This window comes from Phytophthora cinnamomi (assembly GCF_018691715.1).
Source record: "Phytophthora cinnamomi strain GKB4 chromosome Unknown Contig76, whole genome shotgun sequence".
Lineage (NCBI taxonomy): Eukaryota > Oomycota > Peronosporomycetes > Peronosporales > Peronosporaceae > Phytophthora > Phytophthora cinnamomi.
Window position 1 is genome coordinate 328,697 of NW_027151009.1, and position 27,285 is coordinate 355,981.

The window sequence follows — 27,285 nt, forward strand, 5'->3', positions numbered from 1 at the left end:
TCGTCGGGCAATCCTTCAAAGTTGATTCTGTTCTCGCTTCATTGTGTTTTTACTGCTCATTGTGCAATCATCTCTCAAGTTTCCAAACTACGTTTCACCTGGTACATCATGCACCTTCGCTACATCGTACTAGTGGTGTGCGGAGTCTTGGCTGCGACCATCGACAATTTCGCTGACGGCACCGAGAGCAAGACGCCAACCGTTGTCAATTAAGAACAGACTGCATCCTTTGTCACCAAGGAAGGAAACCTTGTGGCGTTGAGATAAACAACCCCCACGATTCGGAAAGCGGTGACTCCGACGATGACAACTTCAGCCAACAACACATCACCAGCTTGTCTGGATCAGAAATAAGCCGGGGGTGAAAGAAGCGCTAAAAACCTTCGCCAAACACCCTTTGCTCTTTCGGAAGAGCCTGGTAAGCAACCGCAAAATGTTTAGTTACATGAATCACTGAGGATCAATAGACCAATTTGTGCGAGGGATACTAAGACATAAGCTTGAGCGGGTATTGTCGAGTTCATCATAACATGCACAGAGAAATACAACGAGACGAAGAAGCAATCTGATGTTCAGACCTAACGCTTTGCTCCACGTTCAAACAGTGCTGACGTTGACGTTTTCATCGTTGGCACTCGAAAGCGTCACTCTTGCGCTCAGCTGCTGGTACTGGTGCCAGTTTTGGTGCAGGATGCAACGCTTCTCCGCTCGCTGAACAGCACCAGAAACCCAATCAGCCTCTTCCTGCTTCGTAAAACGAAGCAGCGACGCCCCCAGAGATCGAGATGGGCTCGACTCGTGACCGAGGTACATGCGAGCTAGCAGCGCCGCTGCTGGGTGCGCCTGCTGGCCAACCTCGCGGAACCACTTCAGGATATTCACGTGATGGTACAGCTTCAGCAAGTTGTACTGGCCCTTGTCGAACAAGTCCGCACCCTCGCTTGCAAGAGTATCCCAGGCGACGTACACTTGCTGCCACTCACGCCACGCTCGGGCCTCGTCCTCAGCAACCGCATCACTGGAACGCCTTCCGTTGCTTGTCGTGGAGGGTGCAGCGGGCGGCTGGTTCTTCGGTCCATCGACCATCAACAGCGCGCTCATCTCGTCATCGTCCTCATCGTCCTCTTCCTCTTCTTCCTCAACATTCGTTGTTGTCTCAGACTGGCGAGATGCGATCAGCTCGAACACGACGCGGTGCTCCTGGCGCAAAGCCTCTTGAGCACGGCGGAATGCTCGGGCATCCGTCACCAGGCTGGCAGCCTTGGAGCTGATGCGCGGGTCCAACAACATTGCCTTGATCTCGTCGTCTGCAGCTGATGGAGTTGTAGGAGCTGGGAATTGCTGCATGATCAGCTCACGGAGTCGGATAACACACTGCTGACCAGCGGGAGTAAAGCCGTCAACGCGTTTGGACTTGCGGCGTCCAGCACGGTTGCCGGAATCATCCTCCAGCGAGAGGCACTTCAAGCTGGTAGCGTGGGCCGTGACACCAAGAAGACGCCGGAACAGCAAAGCATAGGACGGGGAGACCGCTCCTGGACGCGGAGCAAAGCATTCCTCCAGGCGGAACTGCGCGAGCTGGTTCAATGCCGCCTCAATCTCCGTCACAGCGCGCCAGTCATCCATGGACAGATGCACCCAAGCCGTCTCCAGCTCCGGTTCGGTAGCGGTCGGTCTCACAGGCGACTGGAAGTACAAGCAGTACCCACGGTACCGCGCGCAACTCACCCGCAAGAGCTCTGCGAGCGCACCAATGGACGTGGAAGTGGATACCGCTAGCTCATCAATCAACGAAGCCGAACAAGGTGGCACCTGCACACCCTGAGCCTCACTAATCTCTGTGAGAGCAGCGGCACGATCAGGCGCCTCAAAGTACCGCACGAGCTCCTGCAGCAAGCGCAAAATGCGACGGACATCCGTCTCCCCGCCAAATGAGGAGTCAGCGCCAACGCCCAAGGCGTCGATCACACAACCGCGCAACGTACGCGTAAGCAGGTCCTCTTGCTTGTCCGTCGTAGACTCATACTCGCCACCAGCTGCCAAAGCCGACGAAGTGCCTTCATCGGCTCCCACATGGAACCGCGCATAGTTTGAAATCGAGTCGATCTCGTACGCCTCCGAGACAGTCTGACTCACAAGCTGGTTGACTTGCTGGTCCCACCCGCGTGGGACTTCCTTGGCCGCGAGCACCAGGTCCACTCGGCGCCACTGCGAGTCAATGAACCCCGCCGCGACACTGAGGAACGCCTTCTCCTGGCTCGGGGTCACCACAGCCGCTCTCGCTGCATCCTCGGCGGAAGCAGCAGAAATCGGCCGGAACTCGTGGCGCAGCGTCAGGAACGGCAGCCCCATCGCCGCCTGCGACTCCGCGGCCAGATACACCTTCAGAAAGCCGCGGAACTTGGCGAACTCGTCTTGCACCTGCGCGTTGAGGTTGGCGGCCGTGGGCATGGCCACGATGGCCGAGGGAGACAGCCTCATCAGCTGCTGGAACGTCTCGTCCTGCAGCGTGGAGACCGGCAACCCCGACGAGATGAGCCAGGTCTTGAACAGATCCGCCGCCTTCCCCACCGCACGCTTCCGAGCCAACGCTCCTGCGCTCGGTGTCTTCATAGACACAGCAGAGCCTTGAGTCCTGGCGGCGAGCGCGATCGGCGTGGCATCGGCCGGCTCGCTCTCGTTGGCGCCGTGGGCGTCCTCGGCGTGGGCTTTGGGCGACTTGCGCCTGGGGCCGGGCGTCCTCTTGGCGCGCTTCTTCCTGGGCTGGCCGCCCTCGCTGGCCTTGGCGGCGGCGCGCTCCTCCAGCGCCTCGCGCTTGCGCTGCTTGTAGTCGGCGATGGCCACGAACTCCTCCGGGTGCACGCGCTGCAGGTGCGACACGGCGTTGGTGGACATGCGCTGGCGCATGAGCGCGTTGCGCCACGTGAAGACCTTCTTGCCCGTGGGGCGCAGCGGCGGGGAGGCCGCGCACAGCACGCAGATGTGCGTGTGCGGGCGCTCGGCGCCCTTGGAGTTGGGCAGGGGCGTGGCCAGTTGGTGGATGTACTGCCACACGGGCAGGTCGGTCTGCGGGCTGTGCGCCACCGACACGGGGATGCCGTACTGGTCGGTGGGCTGTCCGGCGAGCGGGTCGGGCGTCTCGGCCTGGAAGGCGTCGTGGCTGCGCATCATTACCTGGTAGTAGGTATCGATTGTCGACAGCAGTATGCGGTTAGTACTCGAGGGCTCCTTCTCCTCCAGCAGTGCTCTCCGCGCGCAAAATGCTACCACGAAAGGGGGGATTTGTTTCTGCGTTGACTTGGCGTTTGTATCGACGAAGGGGTAGGCGTATTTCAATTCTGTAGTAACTCTATTATTAAGGCGCCTTACCAAAATATGTTTTAGTGCGCGATTTACTACGTCGATATCTTCTGTGCATATCCCGTGAAAATTGAGTTAGTACGTGTACGCCTCCAATTAATGCGCACCCTCTCGAGCCCTCGGCGACTCTACGAAGCAGGAATATGCTTCTAGCGCTGTTCAGCGCGAAGTTTAGCTGATGGTTAAATAGATTGAACTAAGGTCGTAGAACCGTACCACTTGCACTCAACGGATGCGGTACACTGTGTTTGTTATTGCGGTCACAACGATCTAACTATAGAACTTCCATATCGCTCCCCAAGCTTTTAGGAAAAATATTGGCCTTTGAAAAAGTACGTCACCGTTTCTTTCGTCGTCGGGCTGACCAGTGCTCTCCCCTCCGTGTCGATCGAGCCGCCAGTGTCTTGTTGCGTGAAGTCAGTCACCTCTTTTCGAGTCTTGGGGATTGAGCGGTTTCTTTATTTTGATTGTAATATTTGCTACAATATCGGTGTCCTTGACGACAATGGATGCAGTTTCTTCTTGAGCGACAGCGGTTGGGGTCTTAGAGAGACCGTACGAGAACACGCAGCAATCCAGCTACTGCTCTTGTCGATTAAGGACTTCAAGACGATTTCACAATGGTAACGAAAACAGAATGCGGCATGAAGACGTTGCGGGAACAAATCAAGCAGAACAGTTAGCACTAATCGTTATCCAACAGATTTCTGGCCGGATCAAGGATCTCTAGCACCTACACTACCTATACAGTAACATGCCATCATTGTGAGTTCGTATCGCCCCAAAATCACCACTCGATTCTAGAACTTTGGATAGCGTCAGGACTGGGAGCACTGGTCAGCCCGACGACGAAAGAAACGGTGAAGCACTTTTTTAAAGGCCAATATTTTTCCTAAAAGCTTGGGGAGCGATATGGAAGTTCTATAGTTAGATCATTGTGACCGCAATAACAAACACACAGTGTACCGCATCCGTTGAGCGCAAGTGGTACGGTTCTACGACCTTAGTTCAATCTATTTAACCATCAGCTAAACTTCGCGCTGAACAGCGCTAGAAGCATCTTCCTGCTTCGTAGAGTCGCCAAGGGCTCGAGAGGGTGTGCATTAATTGGAGGCGTACACGTACTAACTCAATTTTCACGGGATATGCACAGAAGATATCGACGTAGTAAATCGCGCACTAAAACATATTTTGGTAAGGCGCCTTAATAATAGAGTTACTACAGAATTGAAATACGCCTACCCCTTCGTCGATACAAACGCCAAGTCAACGCAGAAACAAATCCCCCCTTTCGTGGTAGCATTTTGCGCGCGGAGAGCACTGCTGGAGGAGAAGGAGCCCTCGAGTACTAACCGCATACTGCTGTCGACAATCGATACCTACTACCAGGTAATGATGCGCAGCCACGACGCCTTCCAGGCCGAGACGCCCGACCCGCTCGCCGGACAGCCCACCGACCAGTACGGCATCCCCGTGTCGGTGGCGCACAGCCCGCAGACCGACCTGCCCGTGTGGCAGTACATCCACCAACTGGCCACGCCCCTGCCCAACTCCAAGGGCGCCGAGCGCCCGCACACGCACATCTGCGTGCTGTGCGCGGCCTCCCCGCCGCTGCGCCCCACGGGCAAGAAGGTCTTCACGTGGCGCAACGCGCTCATGCGCCAGCGCATGTCCACCAACGCCGTGTCGCACCTGCAGCGCGTGCACCCGGAGGAGTTCGTGGCCATCGCCGACTACAAGCAGCGCAAGCGCGAGGCGCTGGAGGAGCGCGCCGCCGCCAAGGCCAGCGAGGGCGGCCAGCCCAGGAAGAAGCGCGCCAAGAGGACGCCCGGCCCCAGGCGCAAGTCGCCCAAAGCCCACGCCGAGGACGCCCACGGCGCCAACGAGAGCGAGCCGGCCGATGCTACGCCGATCGCGCTCGTCGCCAGGACTCAAGGCTCTGCTGTGTCGATGAAGACACCGAGCGCAGGAGCGTTGGCTCGGAAGCGTGCGGTGGGGAAGGCGGCGGATCTGTTCAAGACCTGGCTCATCTCGTCGGGGTTGCCGGTCTCCACGCTGCAGGACGAGACGTTCCAGCAGCTGATGAGGCTGTCTCCCTCGGCCATCGTGGCCATGCCCACGGCCGCCAACCTCAACGCGCAGGTGCAAGACGAGTTCGCCAAGTTCCGCGGCTTTCTGAAGGTGTATCTGGCCGCGGAGTCGCAGGCGGCGATGGGGCTGCCGTTCCTGACGCTGCGCCACGAGTTCCGGCCGATTTCTGCTGCTTCCGCCGAGGATGCAGCGAGAGCGGCTGTGGTGACCCCGAGCCAGGAGAAGGCGTTCCTCAGTGTCGCGGCGGGGTTCATTGACTCGCAGTGGCGCCGAGTGGACCTGGTGCTCGCGGCCAAGGAAGTCCCGCGCGGGTGGGACCAGCAAGTCAACCAGCTTGTGAGTCAGACTGTTTCGGAGGCGTACGAGATCGACTCGATTTCAAACTATGCGCGGTTCCATGTGGGAGCCGATGAAGGCACTTCGTCGGCTTTGGCAGCTGGTGGCGAGTATGAGTCTACGACGGACAAGCAAGAGGACCTGCTTACGCGTACGTTGCGCGGTTGTGTGATCGACGCCTTGGGCGTTGGCGCTGACTCCTCATTTGGCGGGGAGACGGATGTCCGTCGCATTTTGCGCTTGCTGCAGGAGCTCGTGCGGTACTTTGAGGCGCCTGATCGTGCCGCTGCTCTCACAGAGATTAGTGCGGAGCAGGGTGTGCAGGTGCCACCTTGTTCGGCTTCGTTGATTGATGAGCTAGCGGTATCCACTTCCACGTCCATTGGTGCGCTCGCAGAGCTCTTGCGGGTGAGTTGCGCGCGGTACCGTGGGTACTGCTTGTACTTCCAGTCGCCTGTGAGACCGACCGCTACCGAACCGGAGCTGGAGACGGCTTGGGTGCATCTGTCCATGGATGACTGGCGCGCTGTGACGGAGATTGAGGCGGCATTGAACCAGCTCGCGCAGTTCCGCCTGGAGGAATGCCTTGCTCCGCGTCCAGGAGCGGTCTCCCCGTCCTATGCTTTGCTGTTCCGGCGTCTTCTTGGTGTCACGGCCCACGCTACCAGCTTGAAGTGCCTCTCGCTGGAGGATGATTCCGGCAACCGTGCTGGACGCCGCAAGTCCAAACGCGTTGACGGCTTTACTCCCGCTGGTCAGCAGTGTGTTATCCGACTCCGTGAGCTGATCATGCAGCAATTCCCAGCTCCTACAACTACATCAGCTGCAGACGACGAGATCAAGGCAATGTTGTTGGACCCGCGCATCAGCTCCAAGGCTGCCAGCCTGGTGACGGATGCCCGAGCATTCCGCCGTGCTCAAGAGGCTTTGCGCCAGGAGCACCGCGTCGTGTTCGAGCTGATCGCATCTCGCCAGTCTGAGACAACAACGAATGTCGAGGAAGAAGAGGAAGAGGACGATGAGGACGATGACGAGATGAGCGCGCTGTTGATGGTCGATGGACCGAAGAACCAGCCGCCCGCTGCGCCCTCCACGACGAGCAACGGAAGGCGTTCAAGTGATGCGGTTGCTGAGGACGAGGCCCGAGCGTGGCGTGAGTGGCAGCAAGTGTACGTCGCCTGGGATACTCTTGCAAGCGAGGGTGCGGACTTGTTCGACAAGGGCCAGTACAACTTGCTGAAGCTGTACCATCACGTGAATATCCTGAAGTGGTTCCGCGAGGTTGGCCAGCAGGCGCACCCAGCAGCGGCGCTGCTAGCTCGCATGTACCTCGGTCACGAGTCGAGCCCATCTCGATCTCTGGGGGCGTCGCTGCTTCGTTTTACGAAGCAGGAAGAGGCTGATTGGGTTTCTGGTGCTGTTCAGCGAGCGGAGAAGCGTTGCATCCTGCACCAAAACTGGCACCAGTACCAGCAGCTGAGCGCAAGTGTGACGCTTTCGAGTGCCAACGATGAAAACGTCAACGTCAGCACTGTTTGAACGTGGAGCAAAGCGTTAGGTCTGAACATCAGATTAAACGTCAACATCAGTACTGTTTGAGCCAACGGAACAACGTCGTGAGCTCGTCTGAGGTTTTCATGCATTCATAATTGAAAAAAATACTTATGAAGTATGTACAAGCGTTACGATGGAGGATTGAAAATTGCCTCGTGTCACTGCACTGCTACCGGCTGGGAATCGCTTTCCGGTGCTAACTAAACTGCTTTCCAGATTCCTTCCCATGCTTTTATAAAAGCTCCAGATATCCTGAAAAGGTTTTTACAGCGCTTCTTTCATTGTTGGGCTCACCAAAGCGTCACTATTATAATCACTATCCTTTGATCGATCACGGTTCAAGTGCAGATAAACACATCCAATCTTGATACGATGGATGCCGCTAACACATCTCAATGGCATGGTGGTTGGAAAGTTTGGCCCGCAGTTTGATTCATCGCAGCGACCTTTTTGGATGTACTTCGAAGTAAAATTAAGCGTCTTTGAGCGAGGATTTATCGTTCACTTACCGTACTGATGACACACTTTATTTTCTGGAATTCTGGGACTGAATGCCGACATGGCACGATGCCATTGGCATTCCCATTAATCATTCTGTGTAATATACGCCCTCAGACTTATCCGATCACCTCCTGCCTGCAGCCCCGTTCATTCCTTCTCCCACAAAAGGTCATCCAGAGAAGACTATGTCAATATTCCTGTTCAGTTCGCACAGCGATATTTTACGATTCGTTTTGCGTACCTTGGTGTACAGAAGTCGAGAAGATGAGCGCGAGAAAACAGCTCATAAGTTTGGTCTGAAAGTTCGCGTATTGCTGTTCCAGGAGAAATGCCAACAGATGCACCGGCGAAATGCCGTACTTTTTTAAGACTGCGACACATACAATAACCAGCGCAGGTAGCTCGAACAGTGCAAAACAAAGACACCACAGCATCCTCTCTACCATCACCTCCCTAGTGACATCGCGAAGGAGAATGTTGTAGCGAGCGCTGGGCAGAGTCCAAAGAGTAGCAAGCAGTAGGCCTGTCATTGCGGTAATCGATGAGAACATTAAACTTAGCTGCGCAAGAAAAATAGTTACGTACCCAGCATCAGTGGAACTAAAACCTTGATGAACTCAGTCACGACTAGCACTTCGCACGAAAAAAGTAGTTGCAACGTCTGCTCCAAAATCCGTGCTTGGTCTTTTCGCACAACCAGCATCCCGTCAATGTTCACTTGGGTGGGTTTCCGAGACTCGGTCGGGCTATTCTTCTCGCAAACCCCTCCTTCAGCGGTGTACGCAAGTCCACGATTGCTGCGACCCAAGTCAAGCAAACGCTTGGATCCTGATTTCATCAGTGTTCGCGGCGTTAGAAACACTGAAGTGGAGCGACGTAGTGTCGGGCTACGCCCAAATCCTTCAGCAGACTGTAAATCACCAAGAGGTGGAAGATCTGTTGAGCTGCGTCGACCTTGAGAAGGTTTCTTCTGTTTTGGCGAGGGTGGAGGTGGTGCAACTTCTGGTCGGATATCAGTGAAACAGTACACTTTTGAAGTACCTCGAGACCAATTGTGCAGGCGTGGTTCACCTCTCCTCACATAGTTTACACCTCGTCCAGTGCTATCATCTCTAAAAGCAGATTTGCGCGTTGGCCGCTCTCGTTCAACCATGTTTTCTGGCATTGTATCGGATGCTGTGCGTCGAAGCAGATACATTGACTTTTGTGATAAGGACGGCTCAAGATGATCCAAATTCCTGGCCGAACTAGGAACTGTCATGTCTGTCATCCGTCGATGCAGTCGATGTGGCGTCTCGTAGCTGGGCTCTTTGGTTATTCCTGACGAAACAGTACGATGAAATTTTTGAACAGATTTCAGACCATCATAAACTTCCGCGCGATAAGGAATCATATTGCTTTCGATTGAATGCCGATGCAGGTGTTGCGGTTTGATGTTGCCGGAGTCTGTCACTGTGCAGGAGGAAGCCGCTCGACGAACTCTTTGAATAGATTTCAGGCTATCACAAGCGAAATGTATGCTTTCGGTGGAATGCCTGCGGGGAACTTTTCGCGATTTGATTTTCCCATTGACTGGATCAGAAACAACGCGACGAACCTTGTGCATCACAGTAGGGAAACATTTGCAGGCTTGAGGGTCATTTTCACCGGTGGCTGCGTTTCCAGCGAAGCGAGTTTGTGGACTGGTGGTGGCACTATCTGATGATGCCCGCCGCAACTTCTGAGTCGTACTGGGGAGTTCAATGGTTTGAACGTCCGCGCTGGTTGCCTCCTCCACTGGTGTTGGGTGTTGTGTTACAACAGCCTCGTCCGAATAAACGGTTTCTTCTTTTTGCGTCTCGTCCTCCTCAACCACTAACGTCGACGATAGACTACCTTCTACGATTTTAATGGCAGTCTGAAGCGTTCGAGAGCCGTCTACAATAAAGGTGTGTGTCGAATACATACGCGCTACAGCAACGCCAAGAAGAAATTCTCCAATAACGACCAGCGCTGCTATCGCCGGCTTCCGAGCGTGTTGTATACATAACGCTTGGTACATTGATGCACTCATATCGACGAAGTTGAGCGTAACATCCGAGCTTAAGTCAATCAGCTTGCGAGCGTAAACCCACGATTGACGCTTCAGTAGAGATCTAAGAGGTGGATGTACCAGCATTAGCACAAGTTGTACACCCCACGGGGCCTGAGAAAACGCCAAAGCCAACACCAAGAAAAAGACAACGACTAGAAGATACTCGGCCATTACGATACTAAGAACGCGCGTTCGCTGCCGATTCATAGCTCGAGCTGCCTTTGTTTGGCAGCAGCGGGTGAGATAGAAAATACAGCCAAGCGTAATAATCATCTTTGCGATTCCACCTCCAGGCGCAGGATATCGCCAAAGCAACGACACTATCAGCCACAATCCCTCGGGTACTAATCCACCAATTAATACAGAAGCCAGAAAAGTCCTAGGTGAACGGCAATCCTTCACATCCCCAATAGATAGCAGCATGTAGAATACCCATGTCACAGTAAGTACCGCATGACCAATTGCCGACCGCACAAGCGCGCCAACATTGCGAGAGATGCCCAGACCAGGAGAAGCGAGAGGAATCGCATGAAGTCCAACCAATAGCGTGAAACTTGGTAAAAGTGACATTAACCAAATAACAGCCAAGCACCGTGATAGGCTTGCCTGACTCTGGTACCGGTCGAACTGTTGCAATTTATCCACCGAGAAGCGTCCGAGAAAGTGATGCTCTGTCTTCCAATCATAAAAGCGTCTCCAAGCCGCTACGACGGTCTCCTTCATATCCACAGACTATTCTACGACGATGGGAGGGCAGCTCGATCGACACACGATAGCACTCCAGACTCCGTTCTCTCGATTGTTTGTCTGGGACATCCACTTCTAGAGATGCCTCCGCTATTAATATCGAACTGGAGGCATGTCGTTCGTGGCTGTAATTGACAACTGCAACGTTTGCTGTAAGACATCCCACTAATTCTGGCATTTTCATGATCTGATCTTGATAGAAACCGTTTCGCTTGACGCAATCGAAGTTCATGAACACTTGGTATGATGCACGAAGACAAATGCGCACGTCCAAGCTGTATCAACAAGCTGCTATCGAAGTGTTATCTTGTAGTCAATTTATACTTTGAAGTATAATTTTTAAATCAGGTAGGGCCATCGATTTCTTCACTGTAAAATCCCGAACCAATTCAATGGCCTGGTGGTGTTCAATACAGGATTACTTCAAGATGTTGCAGTACTTGGCCCATAAAAGCTCTAGGCGCAAAGGCACTGAAGTAGCTGGCATATCTCAGCGCGGCAATCCTCCGGGTTTGCCTCCAGTGCGCCTTCTACTTGTCGAAGTGCAGCGGCTGCAGCCTTTCGCTTGTTTACTTTTTTGCTGTCATGTTGAGCCTCTCTTTCGCGCTTGGTTCGGGGCAGACGAGTTCCTCTAGCAAGTCTTAGGTCCTCGATATCATCAACCGAGAAGTTTGTCCACCGTTTGATGTCAAAAAGTTTATCGTTTTCGTTGGGGGGTTCGTTTATCAAGGGACTGTCGAGGGAGGCGGTGTAAGAGGACGAAGGTGATGTGGGCGTAGCTGAAGCTTGGCAGAACACGAAAGCTTCGAGCGAATCGTAGACAGAAGCGCGTAGACCGTCAAGCTCCTCTCGCTTGACTTCGAGTTGATGCTCAAGTTTTGATTGCAGAGCTGCCGTATACTCAAGCTCTTGCTGTTCTCGCTGACGGTGACCTTGCTGCAATTCGCGATTGGTACGTGCAAGCTTAACCATTGTTTCTCTCTGACGCTCCAGTTGTGCTTCATAATTAGCAACTTTTGACTTGTAGCTAACGATAACGTCTTGCTTCTGTAGCACACGCCGTTTAAGCGTGCGAGCTTCTTCAGTCAGCGAAGCGATTAAGACAGCTGCTTCTTCGACTTGATTCCCACGTTGGACATCTTTTCCACCTATGTCGATATTGCCTTGTGGTGTAGGAGCTTTTGAGTTGTTCTTCAGGTCAGAGGATGGCGTCCGCAGTTGTGCGTTCTCTGCGCGTGCAGCCTTCAGCCGAGCTACTACGGTAGCATGACGTTCTTTGAGTTTTTCAAGATGAAATGACAACTGAACGTTGTCATCGTGGTAGCGCTCGTAGCTTTGACGAGCGTGTAGTAATTGCTGCGTGTGTTCTTTTGCCTTCTGCTGGAGCAATGCTGTCTGTTTTTCAGCAGTCCCCAGCCTTTCGACTTTTTTTGTAGCTTGCTCCAGTTCATGTTGAAGGGATTCAACCTTGGCTTTTTGTTGGGCTAAAAGCTCTGTTTTTCTCTGAATGACCATTCGAGCACGTTGTGTTTCATCTACTCGGCTCGTAGCTTCACCTTGACGTTTCTCGAGTTCTACCTTTGCTAGTCGATACTTCTCTGACAATGAAGCGGCTTGTTCTTTTGTGGTCGCTAACTCAGACTTGAGAGCGCCCAACTTCGCCATTAACTGTGCTTCACGCGCAAGTCTTGACGTCAGTTCCTCCTTCACTCTGCTCATGCCTGACTCCAGCTGTCGAATAGTGTCTTCAAACGTGTCATTTTGTAACATTGCGCTGCGAACATAAGCCTCCATCTTTGACGCTCGCAATTTCCACCACATCACCTCACTTGTCTCGGGTTCGTCCTGGCCCTTTGCTTCCTTGACAAAAGCGTCATTCGACGAAGTGTTCCGCGAAGTAGTAACAGATTGCTGATCTCTGTTTCCGAATTTCTGTCCTCGAGGCTTAGATAGCCTTTCCTTGACTTGAGAAGATGAAGCAATGCTTCTGCTTGCAACACGAGAAGGGTCTTTGGCAAGATCCATTACAATGTCATAAAGCTTATTCGTATCAATATTCTTCCCAAAAGTAGGAGCTGTTGAATCGGCGAAACGCATAAACTCCTCTAGGCAATCCGATAAAAAACCGATGCGCCTATCACTTTCCTGTTGCGACGCGCGTTCCACAGTCTGATACTCTGTGAATTCGTGCTGAAGCTTGTTTCTCCATTGCTTTAAGGCCTCACAATGCACCTCGTACTTTTGCCTAGCTTTTTCAACCTCCACTTTAGCTGCGCTCTCATGAAGTTCCTCGTGCTGATTTTCTAGCTGCTGCTTCTGTTCCACCATCTCCATGAGTTTTCGCTCACGAGCTAACTGCAGCTCCAAATCCACTACACGGGCCTTTAGACTTTCCTTTTCGCGGGTGTAAGCAGCTAACTCCAATGTTTCACCTTCTGTGCTCGTTCCTTTAGAACTCCGCTGCGATCGCTCTAGCTCCTGCCGTCTTATTTCTTCATCGAGCTGTTGTAACTTCTCGCCAAGCTTGACATTTTCATTTTCTAGGCGATGTTTGTCGCTTTCAATACGTGACAAGGTCTCGTTAACGGTTGTCATGTAGTTTTCCATGGCTTCTGCGTGTTCGGCCGCCTTTACTCGGAGTTCTTTCTGATAAATAGCCTCCATGTGAGCACATTTCTCCTTAATCTTGCAGAGTGACTGCACAAGTGCAAGGTTTTCTTGCTCTCTGGATGACAACTGCTCTCGTAGAGTATCATATTCCTGTTCGCTTGTGCGATTGGGGAAGGGGGTATCCTTCTCACTAATGCCAGCAACAGCACTGACATTTTCCTCGTGATTACTCGATTCGAGGAAAGCCCCCATATTTTCGCCAGCAATTGAAGACTCCAACATGGAACTTGGCCCAATAACTTGATTTTGGATTTGCTTGACCGCGTACTCGAAGTTCGAGTTTGCATCCGTTCTTGCATTGAGTTCCTTTTGCAGCTCTTGTGCTTCGTTGAGATATTTTTTCTTGGCTTCCTTTTCATCACGTAATCGCCGGGTAAGTTTGGTGTTCTGCGAGGTCAATTCAGCACATTTTGCGAGGCAAGTTTCGAGATCTTTTGCCGGTGTATCAGTGTGCTGTGCAAACCCAAGGTAACTAGTTAGATTTACAGCACAGTGCGCGCGCAGATCAATGTTGCAAAGGCCAATGACGCACACCATACCTTTTGGCCTTCCATACGTCGTGCACCGTCTTCAGTGCCTGGAGTTTGCACGAGTGCTATCACGTTAGTAGGCCGGTTACTGGCGGATTCAGGCGGTTTCATTAGCGCCAAAAATGGGCGTTCAGCCTCGGACAATACTTTGATGTCGCTATTCCTTGTTTCATCCGGCATCACGACTGCCAAGTACTTGGTTCCGCGGTTGCTGAAATCATATTCCTTGGAATTGATGTTTGGGTATTCGCTTTCAAGTTGTTGACCACAACAGTTATCCAAATTTGCTTTTGTGTCGAAGTGTTTCCCAATTTGCCAGCAGTCTGTTGAACCCCCACATAATCGCCCTTCTTGCTCCATCAACCTCTGTTGCAATAACAATATTTTTTCTTCTCGCCTAGAAAGCTCGAGCACTAACGTTTCTTCTTGTATACCACCAGTCGACATCGATTTGACATCATTCTGACAGTTAGGGGGCTGAACGTTGGAAACATCGCAATGCTTTCCACAATACAAAAACAATGCGTAAAATGCACTCCATAAAGCATCGTAATGGCTCAGCAAAACGACCCACTCGCTGAACGATCCATCCACAACTTCTTCTCCTTCTCTTGCTATGCCTTCCTCGTTTGTAGCGCCACTTTGTACCGACCGAAACTTTTTAAAGTCGCTGACACACCTTCGATGATGGTCCCCAATCATATCAAAAATAGTAGTTTCTCGCCTCTGTGTAACCAAAGTATCTGGGCCACTGTTCGGTCGTTGTTGCTTCATCACCAAAGCTTTTTGCAGTTGCGATTGTCGAAGACGGTCACGAAGGTTTTTGTTGTCGTCCTCAAGCAGTCGGAGTCGCCTCACCAAGAAATATGCATCGCTTTGCAGGTCATTGCTACCTGTATCCAAAGAGAAGTTCCTGCCTACAGGTGGTGGTAGCGATTCTGCCGTTCCACAGGTGATATTCGCCACCAAAGCCTCAGATTCAAGCTTTTCCACTTTCATGAAAAGTTCGTCACGCTCCCGTTCGCAGACTTGTTGTACCGCTTGTAAAGTTGCTGTATGCTTCTGTTCAACTTCAAGGCGCGATTTCAGCTGGAGACACCTCTTTTCCAAACGAAAATACTGACCAAGATTCACCATTTCCTTTTCTCTTTTTCGGAAGAATTCCAACTTTTGCTGCAATGAGCGTTGGACTTCTATAGACCCTGGGTCCATCCCACCTCCATTGTATGCTACATTACTGCTACCACTTGGCATGGGAGTACATGACGTGAGAGCTCTGACCGTACCGTTTGCCGCCTTCAACTGCTCATCCTTTATTAGCAGACTCTGCTCGGCGGTAGCAAGCCTCAGCAGCAGCTGTGGATACTTGAGGGGTCTTTCACAAGAATCTGCTCCAAAAAGCTTCTCTCCACAACTTTCCGACGATGTTAGACTTCTGGTACCATGGTCCTTCCGATATTTTCGAAGTGCGTTCAGTTCTGCTTGTAAGTCTAGTTCTTGTTGCTCCAGCTGGTCGATGCGCTTCAGCAGTACTACTCGGCGAGTAACAGCCACAGCTCGCTCTTCTGATATGCCTTGACGCAACGCTCGCACCTCCTCGAGATGACTAGCCTCCCACCCAGCCCATGTTCGAACTATCTTAGCAGCTACTTTTGCTCCGCTCTTCCCTTTCGCAAGAACTTGTGCCAGTTCTCTCAATACACGTTGTTCATCACCATAACGCTTATCACAATGCTTACTGCAGCGACCACGTATCTGTTTTAGAGCACCACGAAGAGCCACTGAACAATTAACCGCAACACCTTCTTCTCCGTCACCACGACGAACAACTACGGGTTGCAACAGCGACGAAGCCACGGATCTTGACCCTTCCTCGCAACCATGTCGCTGTTTCATCATCTGAACAGCTGCGTCGCGCCACAGATACAAGCAGTCCCGCAAATGCTCGAGCTGCACCGCTTGCGCTTCAAGCCGGTGCTCAAGATTCACACACGCCGATAAATTACCACCAAAGCCTCCCTTCCCGTTCTCTTTTTCATCATTTTCCCGTGGGACGCCAACAAAAAAGGCCAGCGGGTTATCCACACAGCCGCACGACACGTCCATGGCCTCCACTCCTCTCTGCAGCGTCTGCAAACATTCCTCCATCCGTTCATCTTCTTCTGTCTTCTCCTCCTTCTCCTCCTTCTCCACCACTCTCGTCACATCTCTCTGCTGCAGCCGCAGCGTCTGCTCCAGCGCCACGTTCCTCTGCTCTACGGCCTGCAGCTCTTTCTCCAGCTTCTGCAGCAGCGAGAGGACCCCACTGTCCCTTTCCACGTCTTCCGTCTGCACCTCAGCGTCCACCACTGTCCTCTCAACTGCCTCCGTCTGCACTGCAGCGTCATCCTGCGCCGTGCAGGCGTCCACCTGCACGTGTTTGTCCTCCTTCGTCTCCCTGCGCTCCAGTTCGTCCAGCACGACGTCCAGCTGCTCCCGCTGCTCGCTCACGAGCCTCTGCAGCTCCGAGATCCGCGTGTCTTTGAGCCGCAACGTGGCCAGAACCTGCGCGCTCTGGCGCTCCTGCTGCAGACGCGAGTCCCGCTCCAGTTGGCGCAGCGCGCGCACGAATTGGGGCCGTTCCTGGGCCAATTCGCGCGCAAGAAGCGAGTCATAACATTGCAAGAAGCTCGTCCAGTAGTCGGCGGTGGCGGCATCTCGAGAATCGGCCTGGGGATCTCTGGAGAGCGCGGCCGATCCGGCGCGCGGACGCCCCGACTCCATTATTGCTCCTGCTCACCAAACTTCAAATTGGTGGAACGGAGCGCGACGATTGGTGGAAAATCATGCAGAACTCTATGTACTGAAATTGGATATGAGACTTCAGTACACTAGGAGGAAACTCAATCAATACCAGCATGTTCACATACTACCCACCAGCACACTTGGCGTGTACGCGGCCTAAGCTGCTCTATCCTCGTCGACGGTGCACACCTGACCGCGTTTGTCGTCGCTCGCTTGGTTCACTTACCCACAACAAATTACGAGGCCTTCGCCGCTTCCGCCTCTGCGTCCGTCGAGTTGCTGCCGGTCTTCGTCAACTCGGTCGCGGACGAGTCAGTGCCAGCGTTGCTGGAGGGCGACACAGGCTGCGTGGTCGGGCTCGACGGCACCTTCTTCGTGCCCGAGGTCTTCTTTTTCTTCACCGCCAGCAGATCGTCCTCCTGCTCGACGGGCTCAGCAGCCTCGTCGTCCGTGCCCCCCGAGCTCAGCGATGAGCAGGCAGATTGGCCAAAGTCCGTCGCCTGATTCGGGCGCAGCAACGTGAGGTCGAAGTGCGATCCGGTCGTGGAAAGGAACGTGTCCAGCATCTTGTCCTCCTTCAAAGTCAGCGGTCGGGGCTTGGACGATCGCTCGGTCGTGCTGTCACTGGCCGACATCGGCGACAACGGGTTCTCACCGTCGCCCTCCTCATCCGGCTCGGGAATGTCGCGCTGCTCCTCCTCGGGTCCGTCCATGTAGTTGAAAGCAAAGTCGTTGAACAGCTCGTCGTTCGAGCTCTTGACCGACGCTGGCGTGTCGATGGGGACCTCCACAGTGTTCATGTAGGTCTCGAAGATATCCTCGGTGCGGTACTCCTTAGCGTGCTTCTCCATGAGAGCATACTGGCCCTCGAAAAGCGCCTCCTTACGCTCCACACTGTCCCAGTTAAGATCCTTGAACCACGGATGGTGCTTGATGTGCTCGAAGCCGTGCTCACCCGAGCCCAATCGATCGTCCTCGTTCTTAGTCAACAGCTTCGACACGAAGTCCTTCGCATCCTCCGTGAATCGAGGCGAAAACTTCAGGTCCACGTTCACGATGCGCTCCTTGATGAGACGGTTGGTCTTGGCGTTGAACGGCGTGCGGCCGTCAATCATTTCATACACCATAACTCCCAAAGCCCACCAATCTACAGCACGCGAGTACGATTTGCCGCTGAACACCTCAGGCGCCATCATCTGGTACGTGCCGACGAACGTGGTGGTGCGGCCTTCGTCCGGCATGTTCTCCTTAGACATACCGAAGTCCGTAAGCGCCACATGACCGTCCGAGTCCACCAGCACGTTTTCCAGCTTGAGGTCGCGATAAATAATATCATTCTGGTGCAAGTGGCGGATAGCAAGCGCCACTTCGGCAGTGTACAATCGTGTGCGATCCTCAGTGAACCTCCGTGCGAGACGCATCTGGTCCAGCAAGTTGCCACCGGGGTAATACTTCGACAGCAGGTACAGCTTCGCCTCCGTTTGGAAGGCGTAGCACAGCGTAGCCACGTACGGGTGTTTAATCCGATCCAGGATACGCCGCTCAGCGTTGGTAGCCTCCACCAGACCGCGCTGGATCACAAGTTTCTTGCGGATGGCCTTCATAGCGTAAAACACCCCTTCGTCGTAACCGTGCTTCTTACGCACCAGTTTGACGCGACCGCAAGCACCACGGCCCACCAGCTTGACAATCTCGAAGTCTCCGAGACACACTGGGTCGTCATCATCGGCCGTAGGCCGAATGAAGACACTGCAGCGTTCCTGGCCAGCGGCCGTCGGACTCGTGTGGTTCTTCGCACTACGGTTCTTACGCCGCGGGTCGATCAAGCACGGCAGCGACTGGCACAGAGAGCAGACTCTCCAGCTGCCGAACGCTGGCACGAACTTGTCCTCGCAGCATCGGCTGCAGTACTTGACCTCACACCACGAGCACGGGATGCGGCGGTTCAGCATCGTGAGCTTGCGGTGGCAGATGCCACACGCGCTGATCTTGCTGGCGTTCACCGTAATGCCGGCAGCCTCGCCGCATCGGGCGGCGAAGGATCCGAACACGGAGCTCTTGACCATCTCCAGCGCGTACGCGCCGCTGCTGCCCAGCACGTTGGACGGCACCGTGCCTGCCGACACGCAGACGCAGCCGTGGCGCGCGTGTCCCTGCGGGATCTTGCAGCCGACGTCGATGTCCGAGTTGAGGATCCAGGCCACCGCGCGTCGCGCGAGCATGCGGCGAGCGAAGTACGTGTCGCTGTCGCTGACGTAGTGGGAGGGCTCGACGAGCGCGAGCGCCTTGACGCGGTCCTGCATGACGCCGAGCCCGTTGTCGTAGTTGAGCAGGTGCAGCACCATCTGCGCGCCGCGCGAGAAGGCGACGACGAAGACCTCGCTCAGCAGCGGCGCGACGAGCTGGTCCCAGGCGCTCTCGACGTGCGCGCGCGGGTGGCAGCTCTGCGCCGCCGGGTTCATGATCACCACGCCGTAGTTCTCGCTCAGCGCCTTCTTCAGGTACGACATCATGGAGCCGCTGTCGCTGTCGCTGTCGAACTGGTTCATGCAGATGCTGCGGCTCCAGATGCCGGCCTCGCGGTAGGGCACGATGACCAGCAGCCGCTGCTTCTTCTCGTAGCCGTCCGACACGTACACGGTGCCCTTGGCGCAGTCGCTGCAGAGCGACGCGTCGCTGCCCTTGCGGTCCACGTCCTTGCCGTAGAGCAGCTGGCGCCTGCTGGCGGCCGTGGCCTCCCAGGGCTGCGGGTCCTGGCTGGGGGACTCGCCGTCGTTGCCCAGCAACGAGCCGGCCAGCAGCGGCCGCGCGCGGCCCGAGTCCGTGTCGGAGGCCACGGCCTCCTCGCCCGTGGCCACCACCACCTCCCGGAAGCCCAGCTCGGAGCGCAGGCGCTGCTGCACGCCGCGGATCAGGTTGTCCACGAACAGGCACGAGTCCTCGGCGCTGGCGCCGCTGGCCAGGCCGATGCTGCCGCGGCGGCTGGAGGCTGTGCGCGGCGGAGGCGGCGGCGGCCCCACCTGCGGGCTGCTCTGCATGGCGTCCTTCTTCTTGCCGCGGCCGGCCAGCTGCAGGTTGCCGAAGCTGCCGAAGCTGCCGCTGAAGCCGCCGAGGCTGCCCGAGCGCGGCTTCTTGGCCGAGGAGGAGGAGGAGGACGACGACGGGATGGCGAGCGGCTCGCTGCGGTCGCCGGGCGCGCCGTCGGCGGGCGAGTTGGGCGTGTGCGTGATGGCTGCGGAGGGGAGTCGCCCCGGTCGGTCGGGTGGCTGTGTGTGGGGGTCCCTTACGCCGCGGACGGAGCCAGCAAGGAGGGAGGAAGGGCGCCCGATGCCAGGCAAGTGTGCGTCAAGGAGCGAGACTTGGTCTGCGGGCAACTTGGGCAGGAAGAGAGAGGAGGGGAAGGGGTCGAGAGAAGCTTTTCGGCCTATCGCGGCGCAGGATTCTCAGCGCGAGTTCTGTGTTGCGATAGCTGTGGAATGTGATAGGACGTGGGGAGATGGTGTGTGTAGTGTGGGGGTAGTTGCGGGCTGGAGAGGCTGCGGTTTTGAGTTGACCTGCGAGGATGGATAGTATTGGCTGGAGAGGAGGGAGACCCGGCTGATCCGTAATCAGGCACAAAAGAGCCAGCTTTGCTGCACATCGATGGGGGCAAGCACAGAACGCCGGCCCGATGGTGGCGGCGTTCATTGCCCTCCGTGCCTTGGTGAGCTTGTCGCCGCTGTGGCGTGTTTGCTGCGCCAGCATCGGATCGGGTGTGTCTCTGGGCGACCGGCTTTGCCGCGTTGGGCTGATCCGAAATTTGCCAGAGCTTGAAGCGCTGTTATAATAAGCTCTGCGACTGCAATGCACGGTGCAAGCGGATGCATACATACGGGACGGTTGAATGCCGTGTTGGGCGCCCAAGGGCGGAAGGAAATCAGAGCATGCAAGCCTACAGCTGCAGCCCCGAGGATCGTCTTTCGCATCCGGCATGACGAGTGCTGCAGCCTGTCTGGAACCGAATCGCCTGACGCGCGGCGAACCACCTGGGCGTCGCGAACAGCGACTCGTTCGTGGTCCGTCGCGAAGGACAACAAGCTGCAGTGAGGGCGTGCTCGCTTCTCTGCTGCAGTCGCCACACCTAGCTTCCGCATTGATGGCGGTTCAATGAAGGGTGCAGACGAATATGCCGCCCTCCCTGGCACAGCGCCTCGGATCGGATCGCGAATCAGAAATGGACCACTGGAGTACTTACGCGCTCGTAGTTGCCGAGTGCGGCGAGGCTGGAGCGCTAATTAAGCTTGGGGTCTTGCATCGAGCGCGGGCGGTAGCCGCAGCGACCACCTCGCCCAGGACAGCGAGCTCTGCATGCTGCAATAGGAAAGCGCCTTACTGCGGACCGCGAGTCGCGGTACGCCTCGGCCGAAGCAGACCAAATACTATTCGATATTATCGAACCGACATTGAGTCCCACTCGGATGGAGTGGGACGGTCTCCGTTTCGGATCGCTCTTTGAAACGCAAGCTCGTCACGCTCCCCTCCACTCGTTTGAAGCGAGTCACTTCCGCGCGGCGGAGATGCTCTCGATGCAGTTACGGATGAATATGACGACTAATCCGACCTTACTTAATTTTTGTATAGGACATTTACAGCCAATTAAATGTTTTATCTAACGTTAGCAAATCAGACCTCGTCTCTCAAATATAATAAGCTAATCAGCATGTGACAAATGAGTAAGGTCCTCTAAGCCAACCATCACTGCATATCGGGTCGGAGGGCCACGAAAAATATGTGTAAGTAAATACAAAATTCTAGTTACGAGCATGTCATTTGCATATTTGCATCCTATCCAACCTCTCCGAGCAGGATGGGCTTAGACGAGCTCAAGCCTGGTAACACGAAACGAGCTCGGGCGACTGCCTTCAAGGCATTCAGAGCCTTTGTAAGAACTGAAAATGTAGAATATCACTATGTCAAACGATGAATTGAGAAGGATGACACGGGTAAGTGTATTGCGTCCGTATTAGATATGTTTGGTATGTATCTTGCATTTCATAAGGGTAAAAATGGTAAAACATTTGCACGGAACACCTCCATGCATTACTATAGGCAAAACAAGTTGTGGCTCTTTGAGCTCTTCCCTGCGCAACGACACATTGTCGAAGCAAAATTGCTTAGCATGGGGAAGACGCTCGAGAGCTTCTTCACGAAGCGAGATGGGAAGGCTGTAAGCAAAGCGCCAACACGCTCAAAGAACGACTTGATAAAAATGATGTATTTGTATAAGAATGCATGTTCCTCTAGTGACTACCAAGACGCTGCGTTGCTGTGTCTGCTGTGGTACCTGTTTGGACTAGCTTCTCACCTGTCGCTCGTCCGCAACCAGAACCGCTCTGTTGACGCTGCGGGCGTGTTTTTCGTGCGCCTCATCCGCGTGAAGACGTCCGAGGAACAGGGGTTGTCGCTGTTCCCGGACGCCGACTTCATCACGTGCCCGCTGCATGCGATCGCTGTGGCTCTTGTCACACAGGCCGTTCCGTCCGTCGCCATGATCGACAACCTGCCCAAGTTCCCCGTCGAAGCCGCCACTCTCGCCGGTGACGCCGCTGGTCGTCTTGCTGAACCACCCCGACAAGTTTGGCGCCCTGGCGCAGCCCCTGCACGTGTCGTCACTGCTCCAAATCCCGCCGATGCAGTACCGCCGATCTTCACGCACGCCAACCGCCAGCTGGACCGCGTCGTGCACCCTGCTGGAGTCGCAACCCCGCTGACGTCGCACTCGTTTCGCCGCTGTGGTGAGCAGCACGTGAACGGTTGTGGTGGCCTCACGCATCGCTGGGCCCTCTACCGCGGTGCCTGGAACATGTCGTCGACAAACAAGGGATTCAACTACATCTTCAACACAAGCAAGCACATGGTCAGCAAGGCGCTCAGCGGGTACGACTTGGAGGCCGAGGTCAAGGTGCCTGACTTGAAGCCGTTCGAAGCCGAGACGCAGAAGAAGATCGTCTCTGTCCAACACTCGCTGTTCGTGACATGCTACAAGATGGAGAGCGCGAAGTACAACTTGAGTCTGCAAGCAGTCGATGTACTCGCAGCTTACATCGTCCTGCACTACTCCATGATGAAGGGCTCTGCGCTGATGCACCGGCCGTCAGGCGCCTGGAATCAGCTGAAGCGAGTGGCGGAGCATCCGTTCTGCTTGCGTGGTCTGCGGATCTCGCTGTCTGTACTCATAACCATGTGCAATGGAATGACCAAATCGGGAGCCCAATCGAGCCGCAAGGCTGATTGGTGTTCACAGCACCTTGATCAGCGCCCCGAGCAAGTCCCGTCCGAGCAGGATCTTACATTCGAAGGTCAGGCGTGTACCGATGAGAAGCCTATGTGCGGGGAAAAGTCCGCTAAGAAGAAGCCATCAGCTAAGAAAAACAGTCATTGATATCGCTGATGATATGTTTGACTGTGAGGCTATTGACTATCGCGATGCGGCTAAGAGACAGAATAGGGAGGAAACTACGAAGGGGGCCAAGGACGAGCCCGCTGAGCCTCAGGGCAAACTCAATGAGAAACAATATGAGTTGCTGAAGCTGCTTGATAAGACGTGGTTCGTTGTTAGTCCTGGAAAGTCTCCTGTTTTTGCATTGCGGTTGCTATAACAAGCTCCCACCGTATGATGCCAAATTCGCACTTAGTAAGATCGTTTCGGAGAAGGTTGGAGATGATTTAAGCAATCGCGATTCGATACCGCTTGGCGATGGATCAGCGATAACAAATCAAGATACCTAACCATGGTAAGTATTCACAAATACGCGAAATCGAATGACCCGGAGGGATCCAAGAATCTATCGAGGTTACTCCTGAATCAGCCCTTGAGGAGTGTTTTGACAGTACATTCGAGTCATAACGCATCGTTGTGTGTATCACTGAGATGCTTGGTTGCATGGATAACACTCGAAGTCGTTCTCGCCGATGGTGATTCCAGTTAAGGTAGGTTTGCGTTCTGGTTCGAGAAGCATATCACTTTGAGTGTTAAGAATTCAATGAGTCTGAACTGACTTGGAAAGTGCAAACCAGACGAAACAAACCTCGTCTGAGCAAACCGCCGGGGCTGCGGGAACCACTGAGGATTTCAGATGAGCGATGGTGCTCTATACCAATGGACTTCGTTACGGACTTACCACGCACCAAGCGAGAAGTTGATATGGGTTGTGGTCGATCGTTTGGACAAAACACTGTCGGTTTGTGACTACAACGAAGACTGCATCAGCTGAAGGAATCGCTCGTCTTTTTATTGATCACATTTGAAGACTACATGGTATGCCTACGAACATTGTTTCCGATCGCGACCGGAAGTTTGTATCTAAGTTTTAGCAGTACGTCTTCTTGTCTATCGGTACGATGCTGAGCACGACGGTAGCACACGCCGCTCAAGGGGACGACCAAACCGAACGCATGAATCGGACACTTGAAGAGTATCTTCGGTGTTACGTTGGTTCGTTACATGATGATTGGGAGATTCATCTCGCCAACGCAGAGTTTGATATTAACTCAACTCAAGTACCAAGCTCGCACCCTTCGAGGCTGACTTGAGGTACATCCCGGTGAATCCTCTACAGCGGAACAGCTTGGAAACGTTCCAAAACACCGACGTGGTGCTGAATTTCATGAACATCAAGTAGCAACTTTATTACAATGTCGCGAAGCTCTAGCCGAAGCTCAAGAGCGAATGAGAGACGTATACGATAGAAATCGAGTGGAACAAGTGGTTGAGGTCGACGACCGGTCTACTTAAGTACCCAGCACTTGGACCTGAAGCACGCAGGATTGCTCAATTCCTCCGAGTTCGGTCCCAAATGGATTGGACCATACACAATAATGCGCAAGATTCACAATCATGCGTATGAACTGAATATTCAAGCCGGCAACAAACTATATCCTTTCTTTAACACGGGTTCCCTAAAATCTTACAAGGATTCAACTCGTTTATCGCGACCAAATGTAGCCACCCTAGCTGACGGTAGTGTTGGCAAAATCGTCAAGCGTTTGCTCGGAAAGCGCCGACATAAACAACGTACGCAATTCTTTGTGGTGTGGGTGGGTCAAGAGAAGCCTACCTGGGAGCCTGTGGAAAACTTGAATCAAATCCCAGACATGATTGCTGAGTTCGAAGCAAAATGCAGGAAGAAAAGGAGAAGACGATGATGAACAATAATAAGGGGGGATCAAAGTCCTAAATGTATCCCGAATTACATCCCCTACAACTTTTGCTGCTTGCTCTTCCCTCTCTGCGCCAATTTCTTTGTCTTCGTTTTTTGTTTGTCACGGTATTGGAAATCCAAATCCAAGTCGACAAAGCGCAACCACTTCACTTGGTCAATCCACAAGTCGTTGGAGATAAGGTAAAGGCATATGGTGGAGTCTCGCCGTCGTCGTAACCATCCAACACATGCGTCGGCCCAGACGCAATAATCACGAAACAGTGACCCACGGTATAATCACCGACACTGGCCAAGTACATGCCCTCGGGTAGGGTACGAACACAGTCTTCCAATTGCATCATATTGCCCAAGGGTCCAGAGATTCCATTCTTCATCAAGCGGTCACAATCCAATGGGATACCAGGCCGCTGCAAGAATCGGAAAAACTGTGTCACATCGGAGCGCTTGACTCCGTACTCCACTTGGGGATGCCGGACCTCGAAATCATACCACATGGGCAGCGTCACTATGTTAGGAAGGCCAAGGTCGTAGCACATCGTGCGAATCGAATTCATAAAGCACAAACTAGCATCCGACGCATTGTCACGAGCGTAGCGATCCATGAAGAACTGCTTCCAGGGAGACCAAACGACCTTTTTCATCCCGTGGCGGTCCTTCCAGTAATCAATCTGAGTAGTCAATACTGGAAAATCGCGCAGTTCTTCCTCCCAGACCCAGCTCAACTGTAGTGGCGAACCAGTCCACTTAACTAGATATCAGCGATCAGGAGGCTCACCGAAGACGTCTTAAAACGACTCGATCGTTGCGGTCAGTCGTCGGCGACAAACGGCTTGATCAAGGCGACAAGCTGCCTCGCGTTCGGCCGTTGTCTCTTCGGTGCGTCTACCATCCAGCGAGGCTCCTGTACGTACCACGCGAATCACGTCGCGTGAAGGTAAATCACCGACACCCGTCGACGCTTGGGCTTGATCTCGTCTTGCCTTGGTTTCTGCTGACGCTTCTTGTTCTTGTCTGCTGCTTATTTATGTGGGCCTGAGCCCTCTTGTCGATAATATCATCTCAGTTGTTGTGGTAATAAGCTCTATTATTGATGTTGAGAGCTTCTCGATTCCCTTCATAATACTACGTCAAAAGTGCTTTGCGGTGCTCTTTGTTCGCGTGGTAATACGCATGATCACATTTGGATGGCATATTCTTGGCAAGTTATATCCTATTTATTTATGTATCAGGATTGGATATGAAAACATTTGTCGCGGTTGGACCGATATTTTTGCTGGACCGGTCCACGGGATATTGGTCCTCTCGTTTCGTTTCACCCTGTTAGCTCCTATATCAGTTGTGGGTTATCCTTCATTGCATGGACCGATTTTGTTAGTCAGGCCGGTCCAATCGGTCCATGGACCGGCTGTTGGACCGGTGCTTCCCCTTGACGTAGCACCCCCTGGAGTATCTCTCCGTTTGTGTCATTCACGGATTCAAATGCGTGGACCGGTTTTGCCTGATGAAAATTTATCTATTTCTCTTCCATATTCAAAATCACTATTTCTCCTTCCCTATTATACTTTTTTTAGAAGAGAAATCGGTTCAATAAGAGGAGGCACAACTGATCTAACGGAAATTACGGAATAATACCCCGGGCACTATTTAATAGTACCCCTCACAAAATCTCGAAAGGTTACTCTGTATTACCAAAGGTTACATCGCTACCTTAGCTTACTCGTCGATCAGTGCAGCATCATCAAGAGCGTCGTGCAGCTCGTCCAGGTTAAAGTCGTCCATATCCTCGTGGTCCTCGTCAGCGGCTTCCCAGCTTGTACAGAATTGCTCACCATACACGTCGTGCTTCGCAACGTGCCAGTCCAGGTAGCTGTCTGCAAACCCAGCAGCAGAGACTGAGTTAATGACAGTGTTGCTGTCAGTGTCGCGCCATGCCTTCCTTACCCACTCACAAACCACAGCCACCGCCGGCATGCGCGGGTTGCCGAAGCGAGTGTACTCGACCTTGTCGCTCTCCTTCCAGGCGTTGAGTTACTGTAGGGTTACTACCGGGTTACTCTGAGAGGGTACTATTTGGGTAGAGGGTATTAATCGGGAATTTCCGTTATATGCTTACGGAAGTCTCGTAGTAGCGTATCGTACCGAAATGCTGGTCCAAAATCGGTCCACGACTGGTCCAAGCCGGTCTACACCGCGCAAGCCTCTTTATTAATTTTCATAGTTATAGTCCCGCTTGTTAAGCATTCGATCACTTCATGGATGGACCGGGCTTGGATCAATTTTGAAAATGAACCGGTCCAAAATCGGTCCAAGCGGGTCCAGAGTCGGTCCAAGGTCTGGTCCCTCTCATCCTCTATTCCCACCCAATCCTGATTTCACTAACGACAGGGCTTCTCACGACTAATAGATTTCGGCCAGATAGAATCGCACTAAGCCGCAA

General features: G+C 53.7%; 6 protein-coding genes across 6 annotated transcripts; 2 read left to right on the forward strand and 4 right to left on the reverse strand.

Annotated features, from left to right (window-relative positions):
* Nucleotides 1-597: 597 nt before the first annotated feature.
* Nucleotides 598-3,171, reverse strand: IUM83_17895 (uncharacterized protein; the record flags this gene model as incomplete). Its single annotated transcript, XM_067942863.1, has 1 exon — nt 598-3,171. The coding sequence occupies one exon, from the start codon at nt 3,169-3,171 to the stop codon at nt 598-600; it is 2,574 nt and encodes an 857-aa protein (XP_067785753.1).
* A 1,581-nt stretch (nt 3,172-4,752) lies between these two features.
* IUM83_17896 (uncharacterized protein) lies at nt 4,753-7,326 on the forward strand (the record flags this gene model as incomplete). The annotated part of the gene is made up of 1 exon (XM_067942864.1): nt 4,753-7,326. The coding sequence occupies one exon, from the start codon at nt 4,753-4,755 to the stop codon at nt 7,324-7,326; it is 2,574 nt and encodes an 857-aa protein (XP_067785756.1).
* A 640-nt stretch (nt 7,327-7,966) lies between these two features.
* Nucleotides 7,967-13,887, reverse strand: IUM83_17897 (uncharacterized protein; the record flags this gene model as incomplete). Its single annotated transcript, XM_067942865.1, has 6 exons — nt 7,967-7,995; nt 8,084-8,156; nt 8,226-8,365; nt 8,428-8,639; nt 12,903-13,786; nt 13,873-13,887. The coding sequence occupies 6 exons, from the start codon at nt 13,885-13,887 to the stop codon at nt 7,967-7,969; spliced, it is 1,353 nt and encodes a 450-aa protein (XP_067785755.1).
* A 1,736-nt stretch (nt 13,888-15,623) lies between these two features.
* IUM83_17898 (uncharacterized protein) lies at nt 15,624-16,626 on the reverse strand (the record flags this gene model as incomplete). The annotated part of the gene is made up of 2 exons (XM_067942866.1): nt 15,624-15,692; nt 15,769-16,626. The coding sequence occupies 2 exons, from the start codon at nt 16,624-16,626 to the stop codon at nt 15,624-15,626; spliced, it is 927 nt and encodes a 308-aa protein (XP_067785794.1).
* Nucleotides 16,627-16,883: 257 nt separating this feature from the next.
* On the reverse strand, nt 16,884-19,985 carry IUM83_17899 (AGC protein kinase; the record flags this gene model as incomplete). Its single annotated transcript, XM_067942867.1, has 1 exon — nt 16,884-19,985. One exon carries the CDS (start codon nt 19,983-19,985, stop codon nt 16,884-16,886), a length of 3,102 nt encoding a protein of 1,033 aa, XP_067785748.1.
* A 2,555-nt stretch (nt 19,986-22,540) lies between these two features.
* IUM83_17900 (Secreted RxLR effector peptide protein) lies at nt 22,541-23,068 on the forward strand (the record flags this gene model as incomplete). Its single annotated transcript, XM_067942868.1, has 1 exon — nt 22,541-23,068. One exon carries the CDS (start codon nt 22,541-22,543, stop codon nt 23,066-23,068), a length of 528 nt encoding a protein of 175 aa, XP_067785738.1.
* Nucleotides 23,069-27,285: the final 4,217 nt, after the last annotated feature.